Source organism: Bos javanicus, chromosome 23 (genome assembly GCF_032452875.1).
Source record: "Bos javanicus breed banteng chromosome 23, ARS-OSU_banteng_1.0, whole genome shotgun sequence".
Lineage (NCBI taxonomy): Eukaryota > Metazoa > Chordata > Mammalia > Artiodactyla > Bovidae > Bos > Bos javanicus.
In genome coordinates this window covers 30,210,301-30,235,534 of record NC_083890.1, presented here as the reverse complement: position 1 = coordinate 30,235,534, position 25,234 = coordinate 30,210,301, and the positions used below count along the sequence as shown (strand labels likewise).

The following is a 25,234-nucleotide window of genomic DNA, read 5'->3' as shown; positions in this document are numbered from 1 at the left end:
CCCCAGCGTAGTAGCCCTCTGGTCTTTTAAAACTTGAGGCAGAAGGTGGAATGGGTGTTGGTGAGCTGTTAGTCTTCACCACAAAGTCTCCTCTGGAAAAATCAGGTGGATGAAAGAGTGTTATTTCTAATATAAGTGATATGTCTGGGAAGAAAAAAATCAGTACAATCTTATCTATAATAGATGCTTATGAATAATATTTCCTCAATCTTTTGTACATTGCTATACTTCCCACATTTCATAATTATTTATTTATCTGTAGTCCCTGATTAATCTTGAAGCTTTTAAATATATGAATTACATTTTATTTATGTATATTTATTTATCTGTCTCCTTATCATTTATCCCTGCTTCCTATTTATTTACAGTCAGTACCTAGTACAATTCTTGGTACATGGTAAACACTCAAGAAGTGCTCTTTAAATAAATATATTGATTGATCTTCTGTTGGGAAAGGTCAATATTATTTCTTTAACTCTCTACACTCTGATTTTTCCACTTAATTCATGACTTTGCTGACCATTTTTTTTAATCCACAATATTCTCTTTATTGCACTCTTTACATCTTTGTTTCTTAAAGTGTATATCAGAGGGTTAAGGCTGGGTGTGACAATTGTGTAAAAGAGAGTAAGGAATTTCCCCTCATCTTGCAAGGTACTAGTATGTGGCTTCATGTACATATAAATGAGTGTTCCATAAAACAGAGATACTACTGTGAGGTGGGAACCACATGTATTAAGGATCTTTTGCCACCTTGCTGCTGACTTGATTCTCATGACAGCTTGAGTGATGACTCCATATGAGATGAGAATTAGTGACAGAGGTACCAGAAGAAATACTACTCCAAGAGCAAAGACAACAACTTCAATTACTTTTGAATAGACACAAGCCATCTTGATCAATGCTGGCATCTCACAGAAAAAGTTATCCACCTCCCGGTGCCCACATCTTGGCAACTTCAAAGTCAAAGAGCAAAGAATTAAGGCACTGCCAAGACCACCTAACCAGGCAGTCAACACCATCTTCTGGCAAAGCTCAGGGTGCATTATTACTGTGTAGTGAAGAGGTTGACAGACAGCAGCATAGCGGTCATAAGCCATTACAGCCAAGAGAAGACATTCTGTGGCTCCCATGTCAAGGGCAAAGAAGAACTGGAGCACACACCCTCCATATGTAATAGACTTTTTTGGACCCCATAGATTTACCAGCATCTGGGGGATAATGCTAGTTGTGTAACAGAGGTCCACAAAAGACAAATTGGATAAGAAGAAATACATGGGCGTATGGAGCTGGGTGTCTAGGTAAGATACAAGAATGATCGTTGTGTTTCCTACCAGTGTTATAATATAGAAGATGAAGACAACCACAGAGATGATGTGTTCCAATTGGGGCCGACCAGAAAAGCCCAGAAGGATGAAGTCTGTTGTGGAACTTCCATTGCTGGTTCCCATTGCTCCTTTTGAGAAACTAGGAAGCTATACAATGGGAAGAAAAAATAGTGTCAGCCTTAGGTAGAACTAAAAACCTCTGAAGTTTGTCATGAATATCCAAAGGTCACTTATTTGCATGCTTTCTCCCATTTTGGAACACCTCTTAACATATCTGCTGTGTTCATTTTCCAAAATCTCTACCTATTTCATTATATCCATAGTGGTTTTATTTATTTATTTTTTATTTGCCATGCCATGTGGCTTCAGGTATCTTAGTTCCTTGACCAGGGATTGAGCCTGGGACCCCGAGAGTTAAAACGTGGATCCTAACCACTGGATTTCTAGGGAATTCCCCAGAATGCTTCTAAAAATAATTTTTGACCACTGAGTCACACAATATTTTTCTTACAAAGCTGTTGAGCTTAAGGTAAAAGTTAAATGACATTTTCCTGGGGTAAGCTGTACCATTTGCTAACAATTAGTTTCCATATTCACTTCCAAATGTCTATATCTCAACCTTTATAATCATAATAATAATCATCACAACCAGCATCCTCCTCCCCTTTTTCCTGCTTTTCAACATTGCACTGTTGTTCTTGTATTAATTTTGATGTTCTTCACTATCCTGCCCTTTATTTTGTGCAATGTGTTTTTGGTGCCAGGAAAAATACTTTTTAATTAACCTTTACGTGTACAGATGCTATAGATTTCTTTGAACACCTTTATGAATCTTATTACACCATCTCAGCAGTCTTATTGATTTGTTGCAGAGTTAAAAGTTGAACTAATTCCAGAAGGCTTTGGTCCCCACATACACATGGTAGCAATCTGCATTAGCTCCTATTTACCTGTCCCTTCAGCAAAATTAACAAGGCAGTTAATTGAAACAAGAAGTTTATTAAACAATCAATGAGTTGTTTTTCCCCATGGAATTTACTAATTACATGAGCTTATCCTCTGGTTGCTTTGGAACTCTATAGGTAAAACTATCACCTAATTTCAACTCTAAAAGAATATAGATAAGGGATACAATTATATCAGTCTTTGTCTGGATACGGTATCATATCATTAAACAGATGGAATGTCTAATTACTGAGTTAGTTTATGAATTCTTTAATGTATATAATCTGTAGCCATGAACTTCAGACCTAAATGTATACTTTGCATTTATAGTGTCTTTGGGTCATAGAATAACAACCTATTTGTTACAGTTATAGTAAGATAAGGTAAAGATAAATTACCTACAGTATATCATTTTTATAAGCATTTTAGTTAGAACATTATATATTATAATCATGATGAAAGAACTGTTATTATTAAGTAGTATGAAATAGAGGTGTAGTTTTTCTCAATAAAATGGAAATGTAATTTAATTATGAGTGTCCAGTTTCTATGCTGTAGATGTCAGACTAAGTTAAGCTGATTGCTTAAGAGCACAAGTTCTTGACTCAGAGTGCTTGGGATCAAATTCCAGCTTCACCACTCAGAAGCAATGTGTCCTTGGGCAATTTATTTAACCAGTCTGTCTACTAGGTTCTCTATGTGTTATGTGAAGGGATATTGTGAAGGTTAATATTTGTGAAGACACTTGGAAGTGAATCCTTCTGTGGAAGGATTTCCAATGAAGGCCTAAAGCCTTCGTTCTCGTCTAATTCTATAAATGAAAAGCTATATTCACCTGCCCCCAAATCATTGTTACTCTATTTATCCTTCATTTCCTTTTTCATGCTGGTGATTCACCATGTGGTCTACAACTAAACTGGAATGCTTAAATATTTTTTTGGCATGATTTTTTAAGTGCACAATCATACTTATGTACACAAAATTACTTTCAAATACAGTGTACAGATTGAACCAATAAGCTTCAGAAGGAGGAGAGGACTTGATTTCCAAAATGACTTGATTACAGAATGCACTTGGCTTTTTTTGACCACTTCAGGTTGAGATAGTTTTGGGAATCAAAAGGCCACAGAATTTTAGAGTTGAAATGAACCTCGGGCACCATGAATCCAGCCTTCTATCCTGCACAGAAAATCCTTTCACAGGAAGATTCACTTCCACTCCTATTTTCATAAATTCAGTAACAGGAAAGTCATTTGCACATGAAGCAGCCTCTTTCCTTTAAATCAGTGTCTCTTACCTACTTCTTACGTTGAGCTCAAAGGTGCCTTTTGTAACATCCAGGCACTGGCTCTTTTTCTTTTTTCTGGAAATAAATACAGAATAAGTCAATTGAACATAGCTTTATAAAGGTAGTTTTATTATTAAAGAAACCGTATATACAGAAAGAAAAATAAAAGCTAGGTCAGCTAAGGTGAATATTTTTGTAACTGACACAGAGGTCAAAAAACAGAATGCTGACAGCCACCCTGGGAGCTTCTCTTTGTGCCTCATTCCAGTCATAACCCTTCTCTGTCCTTGAAAGTATGCATTATCTTGATGTTTATAGTAACCACCTCCTTGTATTTTACTAGTTTAATTACTCAAATGTGCATCTGTAGACACTATTGTTTAATTTGGTTCATTAAGAATTTTTATATGTCTTTTAAGTCTCTTTTAATATTAGAATCTATTATTAAGTATACACTTACATTTATGTTCCCAGACCAAGTGCATAAGTCACTGAACGATCTTTAATTACTGTGCTCTTTTGGTTGCAATCCATTGGATGCACCATGGTTTATCAAATGCCTCAGAATAGTGAGTTTAGAAGTAAACACAGTGCACCAGGTGTGCTACACTGTTGAAGAGAATAGTGACAGTCTATGATTTACAAAATGTTTGTAAAATATTTTAACTAGTTTTAGCAGGTGGAAAACATTACAGTCTTCATTTAAGCTTTGGATTATATAAGGCCCCTTGTTAGAAGTGCTGTGAAGACAGGAGTTATACTTTATGTAATTTAATCTTGTGAACCCAAGTATAAGGCTTTATTGTATGCTTTTTAATATTTTGGTTTAAGCCTTGAAGTCTCAAAATTTAGATATCATTTTAAATTTAAAAGGCAATATGATGTGAAAAGGAGTCTTAGAACATGAGATGAGATAGATGTTAAAAGAGGCATGCTATATTTTAATTAAAACTCACTTTCATTTTTCAGAGTATGAACTTCAGTTTCTAATAATGTAGCATAACTTTACATTTTACTTTCTTCAGTGAAATCTAAGACAAATGAACCAGACATATTTAAACATAATTTGAACGTACACAATGATATGGAGATAAAACTAGATACATAACATTTCATAGTTGTCTAAAATTTTATTAAAAAAGATCTTAAATGGATCTTTTATAACTGTAAAGTACGATGGTACATTGCTGTAACCATGCAAAGACAAAGCAGAAAAATACAATATAAAAGTAGTTAATACCCCCAACTCAGTCAGACCATCAGTTATGGTATTAGAACACCCTTTAGCTACCTTCTCACTGTGTGGAATGTAGCAAACTAATTATCTTCTTTAAGCCAAAGTTTCCTCATCTGCAGAATAGTTATTCTAGAGCATCTGCTTCATAGAATGGTTTGTGAGGATAATTAAATGATATATTACATATAAACTGTTTAGTAAGATGCTCAGCATAGAGAACATTTACTAAGTTAAAATTTTCACTAACTGCTCTTGTTGATTTTTAATATAATCTTCATTCCTGAGAGGGAATTAGTATATTAGGGTTTATTTTTATCTCACGTATCTGTCACATATTTGCTTTCATGTTAGACTGAGATCTAACATCTGTGCTACCTGGGATCTGTTTTCTACTCCATGTCTTCTGTTGGAGATAGCAGCGAATACTTACCAGAAGAAAAAAATATTAGAAGGTAATTATACTTTCATGAGGGTAGAATTCACAGTTGTCATGCTCTTAAATAGTCCAGATGTACTCCTGTGCACACTATGATGATCCTTCATTTCATTGATAATTCAGAAAACTTGTTTGGCAAGTCACTGAGCCTATGAAATATTGGAATAGCCACCGGTTTCTTATATTATTAATAACATGACAATCACATTCATGTTTAAATACAACAGCTGAACTGAGATTAAATAGAGGTCTCCATCTAATGTGGATGTTGGAGAAAAACTAGATGTAGGACTGGTTGAAGAGTTGAAGAATTAGATTTTGTTAAATGTATTTTTGATAGTATATTTGTAGTCTTTTAGTGTATACTTTTGTTAAATGCATTTGTAGATAGATTTTTGCCTAATTAAACAAAGAGAGTGCTATGTTGGTCTGCGTATACTACAAGAATCGTAATGATGTAGCAGGGAAATATTTGTGTGCAATTTTAAAGGCTACTATGTGGATGTGATTTAGACCTTGGGGACTAGTGCCCCACAGAGGTGATTAACAAATCTTTGACTATGGTCAGAATCTTATCTAAACAACAATTTTATGAAAAGTTCCCTTAAGATTTTGGGGTCTATCCATTTTCTGTTTAGATTTCTCCCATGGAAATTAATTTCAGAGGTAAATTTATATATTGCACTGAAGTTACTATTGAATATTATAAATATAATGTAAACCATATTTATTAAAATAACACATTTAATTGAAATTTGGATTATTCAACAGGTAAGACATCAAGTTGGAGAAATACAGGCAATTGTCTAGATATTGTGTGTCCATAGGAAATAAGATATATGATTAAAAAATCATGGAATAATTAAAATTCTAGGTTCATGAGCTATATAATCACTGTTTCATTTTCAATAAATTAAGGATAATATTGTGAATACATTTCAGCCTGCCCTTCTGTTCAAGAGCTGAAAATTTTCTAATAGCTTAGAGCTGCCTATGTGGCTTCACACTGTCCAGTCTGTCTTCCTGCCCGACTCCCAGGGGAATCATGGTCTTGAATTCTGTGTTCATCACATACCTACATTAGGATATAATTTATACATTGACACACTCCCCTACATATGTGGAGAATGTCTAAATAGCCTGTATTTTTTCTATGTGCAACTTCACAGAATTTGTCTATTAGTTCTTGGAGTTTTTTTTGTTAGGTCTTTAGGATTTTCTATATCAAAGATCATGTCATCTGCAGAGACAGTTTTACTTCTAACTTTCTGATTTGGATGCTTTTCATTTCTTTTCCTTTTCTAGGATTTCCCAACTATATTGATAGAAGTGGCAAGAGTGGTCATCATTGTCTTGCCCTTGATATTAGAGGAAAAGCTTGCAACCTTGTACTAGTGAGTATGGTGTTTGCTCTGGGCTTGTCATATATGATTCAATGTCTTTACTAGTAATTGGTCTGTTAGATTTTCTACCGATATTTCTTTCTAATTCAATCTTGGTAGGTTGTATGTTTTTAGAAATTAACTGTTTCTTCTAAGTAGTTCAATTTATTGGTATAGTGTTTTTTGATCCTATCTATTTTGTGTGGTAGCAGTTGTAATGTCTTTTTCATACTTTTTTAAAATTTTTGTCCTCTTTTTTTGCTGATGGAGCCTGCAATGCATTTAGTAGGAACTGCATCTTTTTGTTGCCCTCCAAGGGTTCTGCTGCTGCTAAGTAGCTTCAGTCGTGTCCGACTCTGTGGGACCCCATAGATGGCAGGCCACCAGACTCCCCCGTCTCTGGTATTCTCCAGGCAAGAACACTGGAGTGGGTTGCCACCTCCTTCTCCAGTGCATGAAAGTGAAAAGTAAAAGTGAAGTCGCTCAGTAGTTCCCGACTCTTAGTGACCCCATAGACTGCAGCCTACCAGGCTCCTCCATCCATGGGACTTTCCAGGCAATAGTACTGGAGTGGGGTGCCATTGCCTTCTCCTAGCTGCTGCTTTTTCAGGCTCTTCCTTCCTCACGGTCACCACTCCCCGAGTCTTGCAGCACATCTCAGCATACTGAATTTGGTGAGAAAGAAGTTGTTTGTTTGTCAGTGTCTTTGTTGCATAGCTAGGGAAGCCGGTTGCTCACTCAGGTACTCTCACATTCTCCCAGTGGAGAAATCACAGGCTAAGGAAGTCTCCTTTGGCACTGAGCTGTGACACCTTGGAGGAGAGGTGGTAGGTAGTAAAGTAAAACTGTTCTTCTTAACCTCATCAGTGTGTCCATCTTGTATTTGTCTCTGCTCCAGTGATGTGCTGGTACGTCTCATTGGACTCCCAGAGTTTCACAAAGGCAGTGCTGTCTGTTGGTGATTGCACAGATCATCCTGAATATGCAGGAACCTTAGACTATGGCTTGCTTTTCTAATTCCTTAGTGGTGTCTTTGGAAGAGACAAAGCTTTAATTTTAAAAAGTTCAACACATGAATTTTTCTTTTATGATTAGTCTTTACCTACTCTAAGCTTATGAAGATATTTCTATATTTTATTCTAGAAGCTTTATATTTTAGCTTTTATTTTTAGTCAGGGATTCATTTCAAGTTAAAGTTTTCTGTATGGTGTGAGGTAGAAGTTGAACGTCAGTATTTTCCATAGAATATCCAGTAATTTCAACGCCATTCATTGAAAGATTATCTTTTTCTTATTAAATTTTGACACCTTTGCAAAGTCAGTTGACCCTATACATCCATTTCTGAGCTCTCTATTGACCTATTTGTGTATGCTTAGGCCAATACTGCACTGTCCTGATTGGTGCAGTTTTATAGTAAATCTAGGAATCAGGTGATGTCATTCCTCCAGTTTTGTTCTTCTAAGAAGATTTGGGGATAGTGTAGGTTTTTGCATTTCCATGTCAGTTTTACAATCAGCTGGTGAATTTCTTAAAAAAAATTTTGTTGTTTTATTGGTTTCCTATTGCTGCTGTTCCAAACTACCAGAAACTTAGTGGCTTTAAATAACATGAATTTATAATCTTACATTTTTGGAGACTGGAAGTCCAAAATGGATATCCCTGAGAAAATCACAAGGTGTTGGTAGGGTTGCATTATTTTCTGGAGGCACTAGGAAGAATTCATTTTCTTGCACTTTCCAGTTTCTAGGGGCTGCCATGGTCATTGGCATATGGATTCCTCCCTTCTTTAAGCTAGGAATGGCCAGTCTAGCGTTTCTCACATTGATCACATTGACTCTCCTGCATCCTTTTTCCTTCATTTAAGGATGCTTCTGGTTGTATTGGGTCCATCCATATAATTCAGAACACTCTCCATATTTTAAGGTTTCTGAATACCAGCCTTAATTCCATCTGAAACTTTAACTCTTTCTTACTGCATCACATAATATATTCACAAGTTCAAAGGGATAGAATGAGGACCTCTCTGGGGGAGCCATTATTCTGCCTACTTAGTTGGAGATGTTTTGAATCTGGGGATCAGTTTGGGGAAAATTGACATTATAACAATATTATGTCTTCCAATCCACGAACATGGTCTAGCCCCATATTTATTTAGGCCTTCTTTGAGTTCTCTTAGTGATGTTTAGTAGTTTTCAAAGTAGAGGTCTTGTACATCATTCATTTAAATTTATTCTATTTAAGATGCTATTGTAACTGATATTATTTTACACTTTCAATTTTCAATTGTTATTGCTCATATGGAAATATAATTCGGTTTAAATTTTCACCTTGTATCGAGATACCATTCAACTTCACTTATTAATTCTTGTTACTGTCTGTACTACAGTTTTAAATTGAATTTGTGTTTATCTTGTTCCTGAATTCAGGAGGAAAATATTCATTATTTCATGATTAAACATAGTGTTAGTTCAAGCTTTTTTTTTTGTAACTAGTCTTTTCTAAATTAATTAAGCACCCCGCAACTGAGAATCTGGCTGACACTGCCATCCAATCTGCATCTTGACAACCATTAATCTAGAGATGAAATACTGGTATCTTTACATCTTCACTTTCTAGAAAAGAATACTTCAGAGAACAGTCTCTACCTGCCTCCCCCTTTAAATTCTTACATGAATATATCTAATAGTTTTCACTTTCTAGCCCTTATAGTACAAGAAACCAGACAGTGTGATGCTAAATTGGATTCTGAGTACAAATCAACAACATATTTCACATACTGGTAACAATTTTTCTTTAGTCTCTTGGTTCTTGGATATTTGACACTCTCATTGATCTCTTGCTTGACTGCATTAATGCTGAAAAATTTAAGAAATTACATGAATTGTCTACTATCTGAGCTATTTCATATCAGAAAATTTCTGTTTCTTTCATATATAAAAGACAATTTACTTGGACATAGGATTATTTGCTAGTGAGTTTTTTTATTGCAGACTTTCAGTGGGCATTTCACGGCCCACACTTAATATATCATTTTTACTCTTTAAAAGTAAAGATGTTACTTTCAACATCTTTGCTGCCATCAAAGTCACTGTATCTATTTCTTTCTTTGCACCTGCAATTTTGGCACTACACTACAAAATGTTAACCCACAAAAATATAAAATGAAAGTGAAGTCGTTTAGTCGTGTCCGACTCTTAGCGACCCCATGGACTGCAGCCCACCAGGCTCCTCCATCCATGAGATTTTCCAGGCAAGAGTACTGGAGTCAGTTGCCATTGCCTTCTCCAGAAAAACTGCTGCTGCTGCTGCTAAGTCACTTCAGTCTTGTCCAACTCTGTGTGACCATAGACGGCAACCCACCAGGCTCTCCCATCCCTGGAATTCTCCAGGCAAGAACACTGGACTGGGTTGCCATTTCCTTCTCCAATGCATGAAAGTGAAAAGTGAAAGTGAAGTCACTCAGTCGTGTTCAACCCTCAGTGACCCCATGGACTGCAGCCTTCCAGGTTCCTCTGTAAAGAGTACATGAAATGATGGACTGACCCAAATTTCTGAGCATCCTATTCTAGATTTTCTAATTTTATAGGGCTTTTGTTTTCAATCTTGTCTGAGCACTAGTCTTTAGACAAATATAATTCATTTCTTCGGGAGGTGGCATTGCTGTGTGGCTTAAAAAAAATCCTATAGATGATTCCATTACATATCATCTTTTAAAAATACATCAGAATAAATCTTGCTATGAGAAAATGAATTTGTTGATAAAATGGTTTTACCTTCTTAGAGACACCTTTGTCTCTTAAACATAAGTATAAGAGATTCTCAGATTACAATTTCCTGATTTTTCAACCATTGATCTATATATTTAATTGTAGATCAGCAATTAACATATTGATAACCTACTCTGTAGCATGAAATTAAAAAAAATTCTTCCAAGTCAGGAAAATTGTTTATTGATTCATTTAATGATATTTCTGTAAAATCTGTCAGCAGATTTTTGTTTTCTGCTGTATCTCCAGTATCTATTTTAGTAGTGACAAAAAGTAGGGACTCACTTAATATTTGTTGAAGTCTGTAATTGCATACTTTCTAGTATTAAAATAATTATATACAGATGGCTAACAAGCACATGAAAAGATGCTCAACATCACTGAGTATCAAAGAAATGCAAATCAAAACCACAGTGAGGTACCATCTCATGCCAGTCAGAATGGCTGCTACAAACAATAAATGCTGGAGAGGGTGCAGAGAAAAGGGAACCCTCTTACACTGTTGGTGGGAATTCCTTAAAAAACTGGAAATAGAACTGCCATACGACCCAGCAATCCCACTGCTGGGCATACACACCGAGGAAACCAGAATTGAAAGAGACACGTGTACCCCAATGTTCATCACAGCACTGTTTACAAAGCTAGGATATGGAAGCAAGCTAGATGTCCACTGGCAGAGGAATGGATAAGAAAGCTGTGGTACATATACACCATGGAATATTACTCAACCATTAAAAAGAATGCATTTGAATCAGTTCTAATGAGGTGGATGAAACTGGAACCTATTATACAGAGTGAAGTAAGTCAGAAAGAAAAACACCAATACAGTATATTAACACATATATATGGAATTTAGAAAGATGGTAATGAGGACCCCATATGTGAGACAGCAAAAGAGACACATAGATTAAGAACAGTCTTTTGGACTCTGTGGGAGAAGGCGAGGGTGGGATGATTTGAGAGAATAGCATTGAAACATGTATATTATCATATGTGAAATAGATCACCAGTCCAGGTTTAATGCATGAGACAGGGCGCTCAGGGCCAGTGCACTGGGATGACCCTGAGGGATGGGATGGTGAGGGAGGTGGGAGGGGAGTTCAGGATGGGGAACACATGTACACCCATGGCTGATTCATGTGAATGTATGGCAAAAACCACCACAATATTGTAAAGTAATTAGCCTCCAATTAAAATAAATAAATTAATTAAAAAATATAGAAAATATTCATTGAAAGATAGGCAAATCTCTGCATATACTGCAAAGATAAACAAGAACATCTTTTTTTTTTTTTCCATTGGGCTTGATATTGGACAAAGCGTGTATATGTGTATTTGACTTGCAGTAGCTGTTACTCTATAAAATCCGTCACTATTCAAGTATTGAGTATCACAGCATCTTCAAATTTAACCTATTTATGATATGGTTTTTGTTTCACAAACGAGGGAAAGCTCAGTTGGTAAAGAATCTGCCTGTAATGCAGGAGACCCCAGTTCAATCCCTGGGCTGGGAAGATCCCCTGGAGAAGGGAAAAGCTACCCACTCCAGTATTCTGGCCTGGAGAATTCCACAGACTGTATAATCCATGGGGTCGCAAAGAGTTGGACATGACTGAATGACTTTCACTTCACTCAGTTATTTAAGAAAATTATTTATTTATTTCGCTACATTTGGCAGCTTGTGGGATCTTAGTTCCTCAACCAAGGATCGAACCCACACCTACAGCAATGAAAGTGCAGACTCTTAACCACTGCCCTGCCAGGGAATTCCAAGAATGATTTTAAATGAAACCAATCATAGTCAAGATGACATTTCATCTTTCTTGTATGTTTGTGAATCTCTGAATTTGAAAAATGTATGTTTAGATTACACTCTTATAAAAAGAGAGATGTTGAAAGAATTAATCACTTATCTGCTGTGTGAAGAACCTTAATATCTGTTTCCCACTCTGGATTTCTTAGTCCACCACTCTTCAAGTTGCAATGATTAGTTTAGTTAGTAGGGTTGCTTTTATCTGGAACATTAAATCACTATGGATTTAATGGTCTGATTAAATCCAAGGATTTCCTGGTCTGAACCAGCCATTATAAACTGGCTGGGTGGTTAATTAGATCCAATCAGAGAAAAATATGGAGATGATCTTAGGAAAAGGGACTATGGAATAAAAGCTATTATATTGTGTTCTGTCTTTCCACCCTGAGAATAATTGAGTTTAACAATTATGTTTTTATTGGGCATATTTTAGGTATTTGTTAACCTTACAAAAAGAGAAGTGTGATGGGTAAAAGATAGTTCATGGGTATGATATCTAAGAAAGTTGGTAATTTGATTTCTAGATATTTCTAAAGCCCTGGGGATTGGTGACCCACAAAAGTAATTAAACATCATTATGATGCAGGTCAAGGTGAGGCATTCAGAAATTTCCTAGGATATGTTCTGCGAAAGCTTGGCATAGTTTGTTTATCTCATCTTTACTTGTCCTTCATTAAAAAAAACACAAGCATTTAAATGAATGCTGAAAAGTTAATCCAGAAGACAAATTTGAATACTGAAAGATATATGATAACACGAAATTTAAAAAAATAATTTCAATTAATTTATGTATTTGTTGCTGAGAAGAATAATAGTCAAAAGACTTGCAAAGGAACAAATATAATACATTACTGTAAAATTCTGGATGAGAGGAACAATGGAAATATGGCTTCAAGAAGAAATTTCCAACTGTTGAAGAGCTTGTTAATATATTCAAAAAAGATTTTTAAGACATTTAAAACCTATTATAGACGCTTTATAACATGTACAAAAATAGAGTGAATAATACTATAACCCCATGGATCCATCATCTAGTTTTATTTTATTTTATTTTATTTTTAAATTTTATTTTATTTTTAAACTTTACAATATTGTATTGGTTTTGCCAAATATCAAAATGAATCTGCCACAGGTACACATGTGTTCCCCATCCTGAACCCTCCTCCCTCCTCCCTCCCCATACCATCCCTCTGGGTCGTCCCAGTGCACCAGCCCCAAGCATCCAGTATCCTGCATCGAACCTGGACTGGCAACTCGTTTCATATATGATATTATACGTATTTCAGTGCCATTCTCCCAAATCATCCCACCCTCTCCCTCTCCCACAGAGTCCAAAAGACTGTTCTATACATCAGTGTCTCTTTTGCTGTCTCATATACAGGGTTATTGTTACCATCTTTCTAAATTCCATATATATGCGTTAGTATACTGTATTGGTGTTTTTCCTTCTGGCTTACTTCACTCTGTATAATAGGCTCCAGTTTCATCCACCTCATTAGAACTGATTCAAATGTATTCTTTTTAATGGCTGAGTAATACTCCATTGTGTATATGTACCACTGCTTTCTTATCCATTCATCTGCTGATGGACATCTAGGTTGCTTCCATGTCCTGGCTATTATAAACAGTGCTCGATGAACATTGGGGTACACGTGTCTCTTTCCCTTCTGGTTTCCTCAGTGTGTATGCCCAGCAGTGGGATTGCTGGATCATAATGCAGTTCTATTCCCAGTTTTGTAAGGAATCTCCACACTGTTGTCCATAGTGGCTGTACTAGTTTGCATTCCCACCAACAGTATAAGAGGGTTCCCTTTTCTCCACACCCTCTCCAGCATTTATTGCTTATAGACTTTTGGATCGCAGCCATTCTGACTGCTGTGAAATGGTACCTCATAGTGGTTTTGATTTGCATTTCTCTGATAATGAGTGATGTTGAGCATCTTTTCATGTGTTTGTTAGCCATCTGTATGTCTTCTTTGGAGAAATGTCTATTTAGTTCTTTGGCCCATTTTTTGATTGGGTCATTTATTTTTCTGGAATTGAGCTGTAGGAGTTGCTTGTATATTTTTGAGATTAGTTGTTTGTCAGTTGCTTCATTTGCTATTATTTTCTCCCATTCTGAAGGCTGTCTTTTCACCTTGCTTATAGTTTACTTTCTTGTGCAGAAGCTTTTAAGGTTAATTAGGTTCCATTTGTTTATTTTTGCTTTTATTTCCAATATTCTGGGAGGTGGGTCATAGAGGATCCCTCTGTGATGTATGTTGGAGAGTGTTTTGCCTATGTTCTCGTCTAGGAGTTTTATAGTTTCTGGTCTTACGTTTAGATCTTTAATCCATTTTGAGTTTATTTTTGTGTATGGTGTTAGAAAGTGGTGTAGTTTCATTCTTGTACAAGTGGTTGACCAGTTTTCCCAGCACCACTTGTTAAAGAGATTGTCTTTAATCCATTGTATATTCTTGCCTCCTTTGTCAAAGATAAGGTGTCCATATGTGTGTGGATTTATCTCTGGGCTTTCTATTTTGTTCCATTGATCTATATTTCTGTCTTTGTGCCAGTACCATACTGTCTCGATGACTGTGGCTTTGTAGTAGAGCCTGAAGTCAGGTAGGTTGATTCCTCCAGTTCCATTCTTCTTTCTCAAGATAGCTTTGGCTATTTGAGTTTTTTTGTATTTCCATACAAATTGTGAAATTATTTGTTCTAGCTCTGTGAAGAATACCGTTGGTAGCTTGATAGGGATTGCATTGAATCTATAAATTGCTTAGGGTAGTATACTCATTTTCAATATATTGATTCTTCCAATCCATGAACATGGTATATTCTCCATCTATTAGTGTCCTCTTTGATTTCTTTCTCCAGTGTTTTATAGTTTTCTATATATAGGTCTTTAGTTTCTTTAGGTAGATATATTCCTAAGTATTTTATTCTTTCCGTTGCAATGGTGAATGGAATTGTTTCCTTAATTTCTCTTTCTATTTTCTCATTATTAGTGTATAGGAATGCAAGGGATTTCTGTGTGTTGATTTTGTATCCTGCAACTTTACTATAATCATTGATTAGTTCTAGTAATTTTCTGGTGGAGTCTTTAGGGTTTTCTATGTAGAGGATCATGTCATCTGCAAACAGTGAGAGTTTTACTTCTTCTTTTCCAATTTGGATTCCTTTTATTTCTTTTTCTGCTCTGATTGCTGTGGCCAAAACTTCCAAAACTATGTTGAATAGTAATGGTGAAAGTGGGCACCCTTGTCTTTGTTCATCATTTAGTTTTAAAAATTATCATCATATGGCTGTCTTGTGGTATGTTAAGAAAAACCCACAAAATTATCATATTAAGTTAATTGATTAATTTTTTTGTTTTATTTAAAAATTTTTATTTTTTGAGGTAACATTGGTTTATAACATTATATAAGTTTCATGTGTACAATATTACATTTTGACTTTTATATACACTACAAAAGTATAGTTTCTATTCATCATACAGTTGATACCCCTTTACCTATTTTACCTTTCCCTTCTGGTAACCACCACTCTATTCTCTGGATCTATGTGTCTATTTTGGTTTGGTTTGGTTTCTTCACTTATTTTTATTTATTTATTCATTTTTAAATTCTACATATGTGTGAAATCTTACAGTATAGGTTTTTCAACATTTGACTTATTTTACTTAGCATTATACCTTTAAGGTCCATTCATATTGTTGTAAGTGGCAATATTTCATCTTTTTTATGGCTAAGTAGTATCCAGTCATATATTTATACATTTTCTTTATCCATTCATCCCTTGTTTGTGTATCTTGACTATTGTAAATAATGCTGTGATGAACAGAGGGTTCCATATATCTTCTCAAATTACTATTTTAATATTCTCAGATAAATATTCAGAAGTTTAATACCTGAAACATATGGTATTCTATTCTTAATTTTAAAAGGAATCTCCATACTGTTTTCCATAGTGGCTGCACCAATTTATATTCTCACCAACAATATATGAGGGTTTTCTTTTCTCCACGTCTTCTCCAATACTTGTTACTTATGGCCTTTTTGATAATATGGACACTAATGTCTATGAGATTTTATCTCATTGTGGTTTTTACTTCCATTTCTCTGATAACTAGTGATGTTAAACATCTTTTGTTGTTCCTATTGGCCATCTGTTTGTATTCTTTGGAAAAATGTCTATTCAGATACTCTGATCTTTAAAAATTTTTTTAATTTATTTTAATTGGAGGCTAATTACTTTACAATATTGTGGTGGTTTTTGCCAAACATTGACATGAATCGGCCATGAGTACACATGTGTCCCTCCATCCTGAACCCCCCTCCCATCTCCCTGCCCACCCCATCCCTCTGTCTTGTCCCAGAGCACCAGCTTTGAGTGCCCTGCTTCATGGATCAAACTTGCACTGGTACTCTGACAAGTTTTTAATCAGGTTTTGTTGTTGTTGAGTTGTATGAGTTCTTTATATATTTTGCAAATATATATATGATTTGCAAAAATCCTCTTCCATTTGCCAGGTTGTCTTTTACTTTAGTTGATTTCCTTTGCTGTGCAGAATCTTTTTGGTTTGATGTAGTCCAATCTTTACTTTTGCTTTTGTTTTCCTTGCCTGAGGTCATATATCCAGAAAAATATTGCTAAGACCAATGTTACAGAACATACTGCCTATGATTTCTTCTAGTAGTTTTATGGTTTCTTTAAATCATTTTGAGTTGATTTGTTGTATGGTGTAAGATAGTGGTCTAGTTTCTTTCTTTGCATGTTGATGTGCACTTTTCCCAATATTTATTTATTTATTTTTTCTAATTTTATTTTATTTTTAAACTTTACATAATTGTATTAGTTTTGCCAAATATCAAAATGAATCCGCCACAGGTATACATGTGTTCCCCATCCTGAACCCTCCTCCCTCCTCCCTCCCCATACCATCCCTCTGGATCGTCCCAGTGCACTAGCCCCAAGCATCCAGTATTGTGCATCGAACCTGGACTGGCAACTCATTTCTTACATGATATTTTACATGTTTCAATGCCATTCTCCCAAATCTTCCCACTCTCTCCCTCTCCCACAGAGTCCATAAGACTGTTCCATACATCAGTGTCTCTTTTGCTGTCTCGTACACTGGGTTATTGTTACCATCTTTCTAAATTCCATATATATGCGTTAGTATACTGTATTTATGTTTTTCCTTCTGGCTTACTTCACTCTGTATAATAGGTTCCAGTTTCATCCACCTCATTAGAACTGATTCAAATGTATTCTTTTTAATGGCTGAGTAATACTCCATTGTGTATATGTACCACTGCTTTCTTTATCCATTCATCTGCTGATGGACATCTAGGTTGCTTCCATGTCCTGGCTATTCTAAACAGTGCTGCGATGAACATTGGGGTACACGTGTCTCTTTCCCTTCTGGTTTCCTCAGTGTGTATGCCCAGCAGTGGGATTGCTGGATCATAAGGCAGTTCTATTTCCAGTTTTGTAAGGAATCTCCACACTGTTCTCCATAGTGGTTGTACTAGTTTGCATTCCCACCAACAGTGTAAGAGGGTTCCCTTTTCTCCACACCCTCTCCAGCATTTATTATTTGTAGACTTTTGGATCGCAGCCATTCTGACTGGTGTGAAATGGTACCTCATAGTGGTTTTGATTTGCATTTCTCTGATAATGAGTGATGTTGAGCATCTTTTCATGTGTTTGTTAGCCATCTGTATGTCTTCTTTGGAGAAATGTCTATTTAGTTCTTTGGCCCATTTTTTGACTGGGTCATTTATTTTTCTGGAGTTGAGCTGTAGGAGTTGCTTGTATATTTTTGAGATTAGTTGTTTGTCAGTTGCTTCATTTGCTATTATTTTCTCCCATTCTGAAGGCTGTCTTTTTACCTTGCTGATAGTTTCCTTTGATGTGCAGAAGCTTTTAAGGTTAATTAGGTCCCATTTGTTTATTTTTGCTTTTATTTCCAATATTCTGGGAGGTGGGTCATAGAGGATCCTGCTGTGATGTATGTTGGAGAGTGTTTTGCCTATGTTCTCCTCTTGGAGTTTTATAGTTTCTGGTCTTACAAATATTCATTTATTTATTGAAGTATAGTTGATTTACAATGTTGTGTTAGTTTCTGGTACATAGCAAGGCAATTCAGAATATATACACACACACACACATATTCTTTTCCATTATGTTTTATTACAGAATATTGAAAATAGTTCCCTGTGCTATACAGTAGGACCTTGTTGTTTAGCTGTTTTATATATACTAGTTTCTTTCTGCTAATTCCAAATTTGTAGTTTATCCCTCTCCCATTCCCTTTCCCCTTTGGTAGCCAAAGTTTATTTTCTTTGTCTGTGAGTCTGTTTCTGTTTTGTAAATAAGTTCATTTGTATCTTGTTTTAGCTTCCACATATAAGTCTTATTTTATGGAGTTTGTCTTTTTCTGTCTGACTTTACTTAGTATGGTAATCTCTAGGTTTATCCATGTTGTTGCAAATGGCATCATTTCATTCTTTTTTATGGCTGAGTGCCCAACACCACTTATTGAAGAGACTATCTTTTTTATTTGAGATTTTTATTATTTCTTGAGGTAGGCCTATCTTGCCATAAACTTCCCTCTCAAAACTACTTTTTCTGTATCCCAGTGATTTTGATGTGTCATATTTTCATTTTTGTGTGTCTTCAGATATTTTTTGCTTTCTTCTTTGATTTCTTTATTGACCAAGTAGTTGTTCAGTAGCGTTTTTCAGTCTCCACATATTTGTGTGATATTTTCAGTTTTCTTCTTGTAGTTGTTTCCAGTTTCATACCATTATGATCACAAAAGATGCTTGATATGATTTCAGTCTTCTTAACTTATTGAGACTTGTGTCACAGCATATGGTCTATTCTTAAGCATTTTCCATGTACACCTGAAAAGAATGTGTATTATTCTGAATTTGGATTAAATGTTCTATATAAATCTATTGAATCAATAGGTCTAACATTTCATTTAAGGCTGCCCTTTCCCTATTTTCTTTCATTTGGATGATCTACCCATGGCTGTAAGTGGGATGTTAATGTTCCCTACTGTTATTGTGGTCCTATCAATTTCTCCCTTTAATTCCCTTTATGTCTGTTAATAATTGCTTTATATATTTTGGTGTTGCTATGTTAGGTTCATATATATAAGTAACTATCATGTCTTCTTGTAAATCGTCCCCTTTATCATTCTATAATGTTGATCTCTGTCTCTTGTTTTTTTTTTGCTTGAAGTCTGTTTTATCTGATGTCATAAATGTGGCTACACTCCTTTCTTTTGGCTGCCATTTGCTTACAGTATCATCCTTCATCCTTTCACTTCGAGTCTATATTTGTCTTTAGGGCTGAGGTGAATCTCCTGGAGGCATCATATAGTTAGGTCCTATTTTGTAATCCCTCCAGATGCTCTGTGTCTTTTGATTGGTGAATTCAATCCATTTATATTTAGGGTGATTATTGATAAATTAGGATTCAGTACTGCTGTTTTATTTTTTATTTTCTGCTTGCTCTGTATCTCTATTGTTTATTTTTCCCTTATGTTTCTACCTGCCATTTTGGTTTACTTTTTTTCCTCTTGTTAAATGTAATGGGTGGGTTGGCCAGACTATATAAATCAGGATCACATAGTTTACATTTTGTGTACTGATGAACTTTTTTATAGGCTGGTGAACTGTTTTTGAAGGTAACTCTAAAACATGTAGTAGATGGACAATAAGAACACTGACAATATCCTATACCATATTAAATATATTTTATGTGAGTCATCACATTGTTCTGCCTGGGAAAGTAAAATTATCTAGTGACTCCTTTCTACAGTTCAAGAATTATGAAGTGATAGAGGAGGAAATACTATGTATTTAGATTGATTACAATTTTAAATTATGGAGTCTGTTAGAGAAACCCACTCCAGTGTTCTTGCCTGGAGAATCCCAGGGACGGGGAGCCTGGTGGGCTGCCATCTATGGGATTGCACAGGGTCGGGCATGACTGAAGCGACTTAGCAGCAGCAGCAGCAGAAAAAGGTATTGCATAGAAAATATCAAAGTTTAATTCAAAAGTATCACAATAGTTTCATAATAAGTTTCATAATATATATATATAACTAAAAAGTTATATCAAGATAAGTGAAGATATTCATTCATTGTATGAAACTCCACTACGTACAAATTTACAAATCTATATTTCTAAAAAAATCACATGAATTCTACTGTCCACAGGTCTCCCCCAAAGCCTAACTAATCTCAAACTAGCCATACTCTTCTTTCCATTGAGATGGATAATCATGAACAAAATGTTTTATAAATAAATAAGAAATGAATATGACTGTGTTGTCATCTTTAAAATCATTTTTTGGTGTCTTCTCACTTCCTCATATCATTATAAAGATGTAACAGACTTAAAAAACAGAGATCTTTTACTCATGCTGTTAATGATCAAATTTCATTGAAAAAAAGTGAATTGTTTCAAGTGGTGCTTATGACAAATTACTACCTTGTAGATTGCATTGTCTGCACAAAAGAAGTATATATGTTTGAATGGTATCATAAGATATTTAATGCAGAAAACCATTAGCATATTATTATTTTATATACAACTCATAACATACATGAAGCTATTCATCCAGGTCTGTATTTCTGAAGATCTAAGCATTAGCGTTGAAAATACATAGCTAGATAACCAGAACAGTTTTTAATGGGGCTTCAGTTCTGTTCAGTTGTCGCTCAGTCATGTCCACCTCTTTGTGATCCCAATAAATTAAGTGCATTCAAGTTTATGTTTACATTCCCTCTGTGTTACATTACAAGCAAAAATAAAAATTTCTATGACTTGTTTTTCCTGGAGATATGCCAAAGGTTAGAGGCATAAAGGGCTTCTCAGATGGCTCAGTGGTAAAAAATCTGCCTGCCAGGCTTTGAAATCCTTGGGTTGGGAAGATCCCCTGGAGTAGGAAATGGCAACCCACTTCAGTGTTCCTGCCTGGAGAATTCCATGGACACAGGAGCCTGCCAGACTGCAGTCTGTGGGGTTGCAAAAATTTGATGTGACTGAGCATGCATATAGAGGAATGAAAGAGCTAAATAGGATGGTTGTAATATTGTTTGTATCCAAAAAATGTTTGTATACAAAAATTATTATATTAATTGACCTTTGTGATCTAGGGATTACATGCCTCACTAAAAATGAAAGACAACTAGAAAATATTTTATTGTCTTATCCACGCTAATTTTTTTCTATGACTTCCAGTTTCTCCTTGATTTTGTAGATTTGTGGTCAACTCTCATCAGCTTCTTCAGTGCATCTTTCATGTCCTTATTCCTTAACGTATAAATGAGAGGGTTGAGACTTGGAGTGATGATAGTGTAAAAGAGGGTGAGGAACTTACCCTGGTCCTTGGAGGCATTGTTACCTGGTTGCAGGTACATGTAGATAATAGTTCCGTAGAAGATGGACACTACGGTGAGATGAGATCCACAGGTATTAACTGCTTTTCTCTGGCCTGCTTTTGATTTCATTCTCAGCACAGTTTTGGCGATGTAGCCATAGGATATAAGAATAAGGACGAGTGGTGTAAGGACAATGACAATGCCTAAAGCAAAACAGACATTTCAACTGCTGTGGTGTCTATGCAAGCTATCTTGACCATAGCTGGCAACTCACACAAGAAATGATCCAGAAGGTTGTTTCCACATCTAGGCAAATTCAGGGTGAGTGTACATAATACCACAGAATTGGCCAGACTAATACTCCAGACTATGATAACCATCTTGAGGCATAAATGTGGGTTCATGATGACCAAATAATGCAAGGGCTTACAGATAGCTGTAAAACGATCATAGGACATAACAGCTAGGAGAAGGCACTCAATGGAGCCAAACCACATGTAAACATAGAGCTGAATGACGCAGCCCACATAGCTGATGGTCTTATCATGTCCCCACAAGTTAACCAGCATCTGGGGGACGATGCTGGTTGTGAAACACAGATCTAGGAGAGATAAATTCCGGAGGAAAAAGTACATTGGTGTGTGGAGATGGGAATCCAGGAGAGATGCAAGAATGATGGCTGTGTTACCGACCAAGGTAATTAAGTAGAAGACAGTGACAACTCCTGACAGGACCGTCTGCAGTTTGGGATGGTCAGAGAAGCCAAGCAGAATGAAGCCATGTAGAGAAGTATAATTTCTCTGGTCCATAATCCTTCAGTGGCAAATCCAAAAGAAGAGCAGGTGGAGAAGGTGAAGGACGATGAGGATGAATGGGAGGAGGAGGAAGAAAAGGAGAAGGGAAAGGAAGAGGAGAAACTTGTCAACAAAGACTATCTGAATAATTTAAATAAATATAGAACTAAACAAAGGTAACAAATTTATATTACTAGTAAAAATTACAGCCAAGTAATCTGATATTTGTTGTAGGTTCTTTTATGGTGATGAGTTGAATATATTTTTATATTAAACTTACGGAGTTTTACTAAGGGTCTGAATTTTCTCATGTGTAAATTTGAAAGTTTGGAATAGATTTGCTTCTATGATTATTTATAATTTTCATTGACTATGTACAGTGAACATGCTATTTTACTTGGTCAGTGGATTCACCTATATGATATAATTATTTGGCTAATGTTAGAACGAGGAAGAGTATTCCTTTTTTTGCATATCCTAGTGAATAGCACCTTTGGTCTTGTAGTTTGATATGCAGGAGATCTGGCATTTATTCTTGGCACATTTCTCTCTCTCATCTCCAATACGTAACATCACCAAAACTTGTAAGTTTTAATGCAAAAATATATTTTAATTGTCCTCTCACTCTAAAAACTTACATGATCAGTGCCCTAGTCCAAATCACTGTCATCTCTATTCTGCTGCTGCTAAGTCGCTTCAGTCGTGTCTGACTCTGTGCGACCCCATAGCCGGCAGCCCACCAGGCTCCCCAGTCCCTGGGATTCTCCAAGCAAGAACACTGGAGTGGGTTACCATTTCCTTCTCCAATGCATGAAAGTGAAAAGTGAAAGTGAAGTCGCTTAGTCGTGTCCGACTCTTCGCGACGCCATGGACTGCAGCCTACGAGGCTCCTCCGTCCATGGGATTTTCCAGGCAAGAGTACTGGGGTGGGGTGCCATTGCCTTCTCCAATCTCTATTCTAGATTCTGGCAATAATCTTTATTCCTTACTTCTAGTTTTATGCCTTTACATTTTTACAAGATTAAATAAAATCACATTATCCATGTGCCCAAACCTAGCCAGTCATTTTCCATTACATTTAGGAAATATTCTAATTCTTTAAGATGGCCTAGATGAACCTGCACAAGGCCTCATTCTCATTTCACAGATCACTTTACACATATTGACTACTAGCCTCCTCTCACTTTGACAAGTCAGATTCATTCCTATCTAAAGCCCTGGAAACCCTTCTCCTTTTCTGGACTCCTATTTATTCTGCAAGTTCTGCTCATTCTTTTAACTACCTCTTGAATGTTCATTGCTTAAAGAGGGATTGCCTGAACTCATAATCTCTTTTTGTTTGATATCATGTATAGAGAGATTTACAGAGGGCCAGTGTAGCATGGAGTATGACAGCACAGGCAGAGAGAGTTTGTTTATATTTCTGCAAATTATTTAGCTGTGCAATCTCAGACGAGTTACATCACACTTCTGGTCTCAGTTTTCTCATCTGTAAAAATGGGGACAAAAATCATTTGGAGTTGGGGTGAAGATTGAATAAGTGGAAAGTTTTTAGAACAATGCTTGGAATGTAGGGTATCTCAATAATCATTAGTTACTACAGTTATTCTAATAATAAATTATAATCATTCACCATGTGAGTAAATGTTTAACAACTCCCCCCATCTACGCAGTGGTCTATAATACCTAATGCATTTCACCTAAGTATGTATATGTTTATATATATGTATATCCCCTTGTGTATACATAATTTTTGAATAAAAAATTTCACACTATGAATAATGATGAAAAATCACTGAAAGTGATTTCACGTCACTGAAAGTGAAAGTGAAATGAAAGTGTTAGTTGCTCAGTTGTGTCCTACTCTTAGTGAGCCTGCCAGACTCCTCTGTCCATGGAATTTGCCAGGCAAGAATACTGGAGTGGGTTGCTATTTTCTACTCCAGGGAATATTCCTGACTCAGGGATTGAACTCAAGTCTCCTGCATTGGCAGGCAGATTCAATCACTTTGTTAGTAAGCACTTTTTTTTTTTAATAAGCGATAAAGACTTAGGCTTCTATTTTATGATTGTCTAAATAGGATGATAGAAGGTGGCAGATGAATGGAAAAATTTTCATTTAATCTATATAGTTGCAAATAACATTTATTTAGTTTGGTGAAAAATAGTTGAAAATATTAGTTTCTATTCAAAGGCATAGTAAACTCATCATGATTTAGTAGTGTGATACAGATAGAGTTCCTTTAGACATGCATGAGCATATCAGAGCTGTCAAAACTTTTAACAGTCGAACAGATTATCAATAGTCCACCTACATTTTTCCCTATCACGGGGTATAAAATGATCACTTCTCAACAAATAACATCCAGAACCCTTCCATTAAAAATGACTAAAAGAAAATAGATGATTGAAAAATAAGTTAAATATCACACTGATTTGCCTCTCTCTGTATAGATATAGTAGAAAAAGCTGTGCTTTCTTTGTTTGTTATACATTTCAAATATATTTCTTGAATATTAGGAAGAAATTACTTCAAACTGTGGCTGTGATTCAAAAGTGGACACATTTAGAAGAGTAATTGAGTATAGTGGTTAAGATAGCTGTTTTGAGAGAGTCATTTGGTAATTTTCTCAGAAATAGCTTTCCAAGAGTCATGATTTGAGCCTGGGTTCTATCATTGACCTACCTGCACAGGAAGAAATAAATAACTCTGAAATGTATTGCAAGCTGTCACACACTATTAGAGCAATATAATATCTAATGACAGACAGGTCTGTGTGTGTAATTGTGCCTAAATTCTGAATAAAACAGAGCTTCAGTTAAAATTATAAGAAAATGAAATCTAAAAATTTAAA

At 35.7% G+C, this 25,234-nt stretch overlaps 2 protein-coding genes across 2 annotated transcripts; both read right to left on the bottom strand.

Moving 5' to 3' along the window:
• Positions 1–352: 352 nt before the first annotated feature.
• On the bottom strand, positions 353–1,564 carry LOC133236555 (putative olfactory receptor 2W6). The gene has a single exon (XM_061398644.1). The coding sequence runs from the start codon at positions 1,449–1,451 to the stop codon at positions 480–482; it is 972 nt and encodes a 323-aa protein (XP_061254628.1). The 5' UTR covers positions 1,452–1,564; the 3' UTR covers positions 353–479.
• A 19,868-nt stretch (positions 1,565–21,432) lies between these two features.
• On the bottom strand, positions 21,433–22,394 carry LOC133236554 (olfactory receptor 2W1-like). Its single transcript, XM_061398643.1, is given in 2 exon segments — positions 21,433–21,800; positions 21,803–22,394. Coding segments are annotated over 2 exon segments (960 nt in total).
• Positions 22,395–25,234: the final 2,840 nt, after the last annotated feature.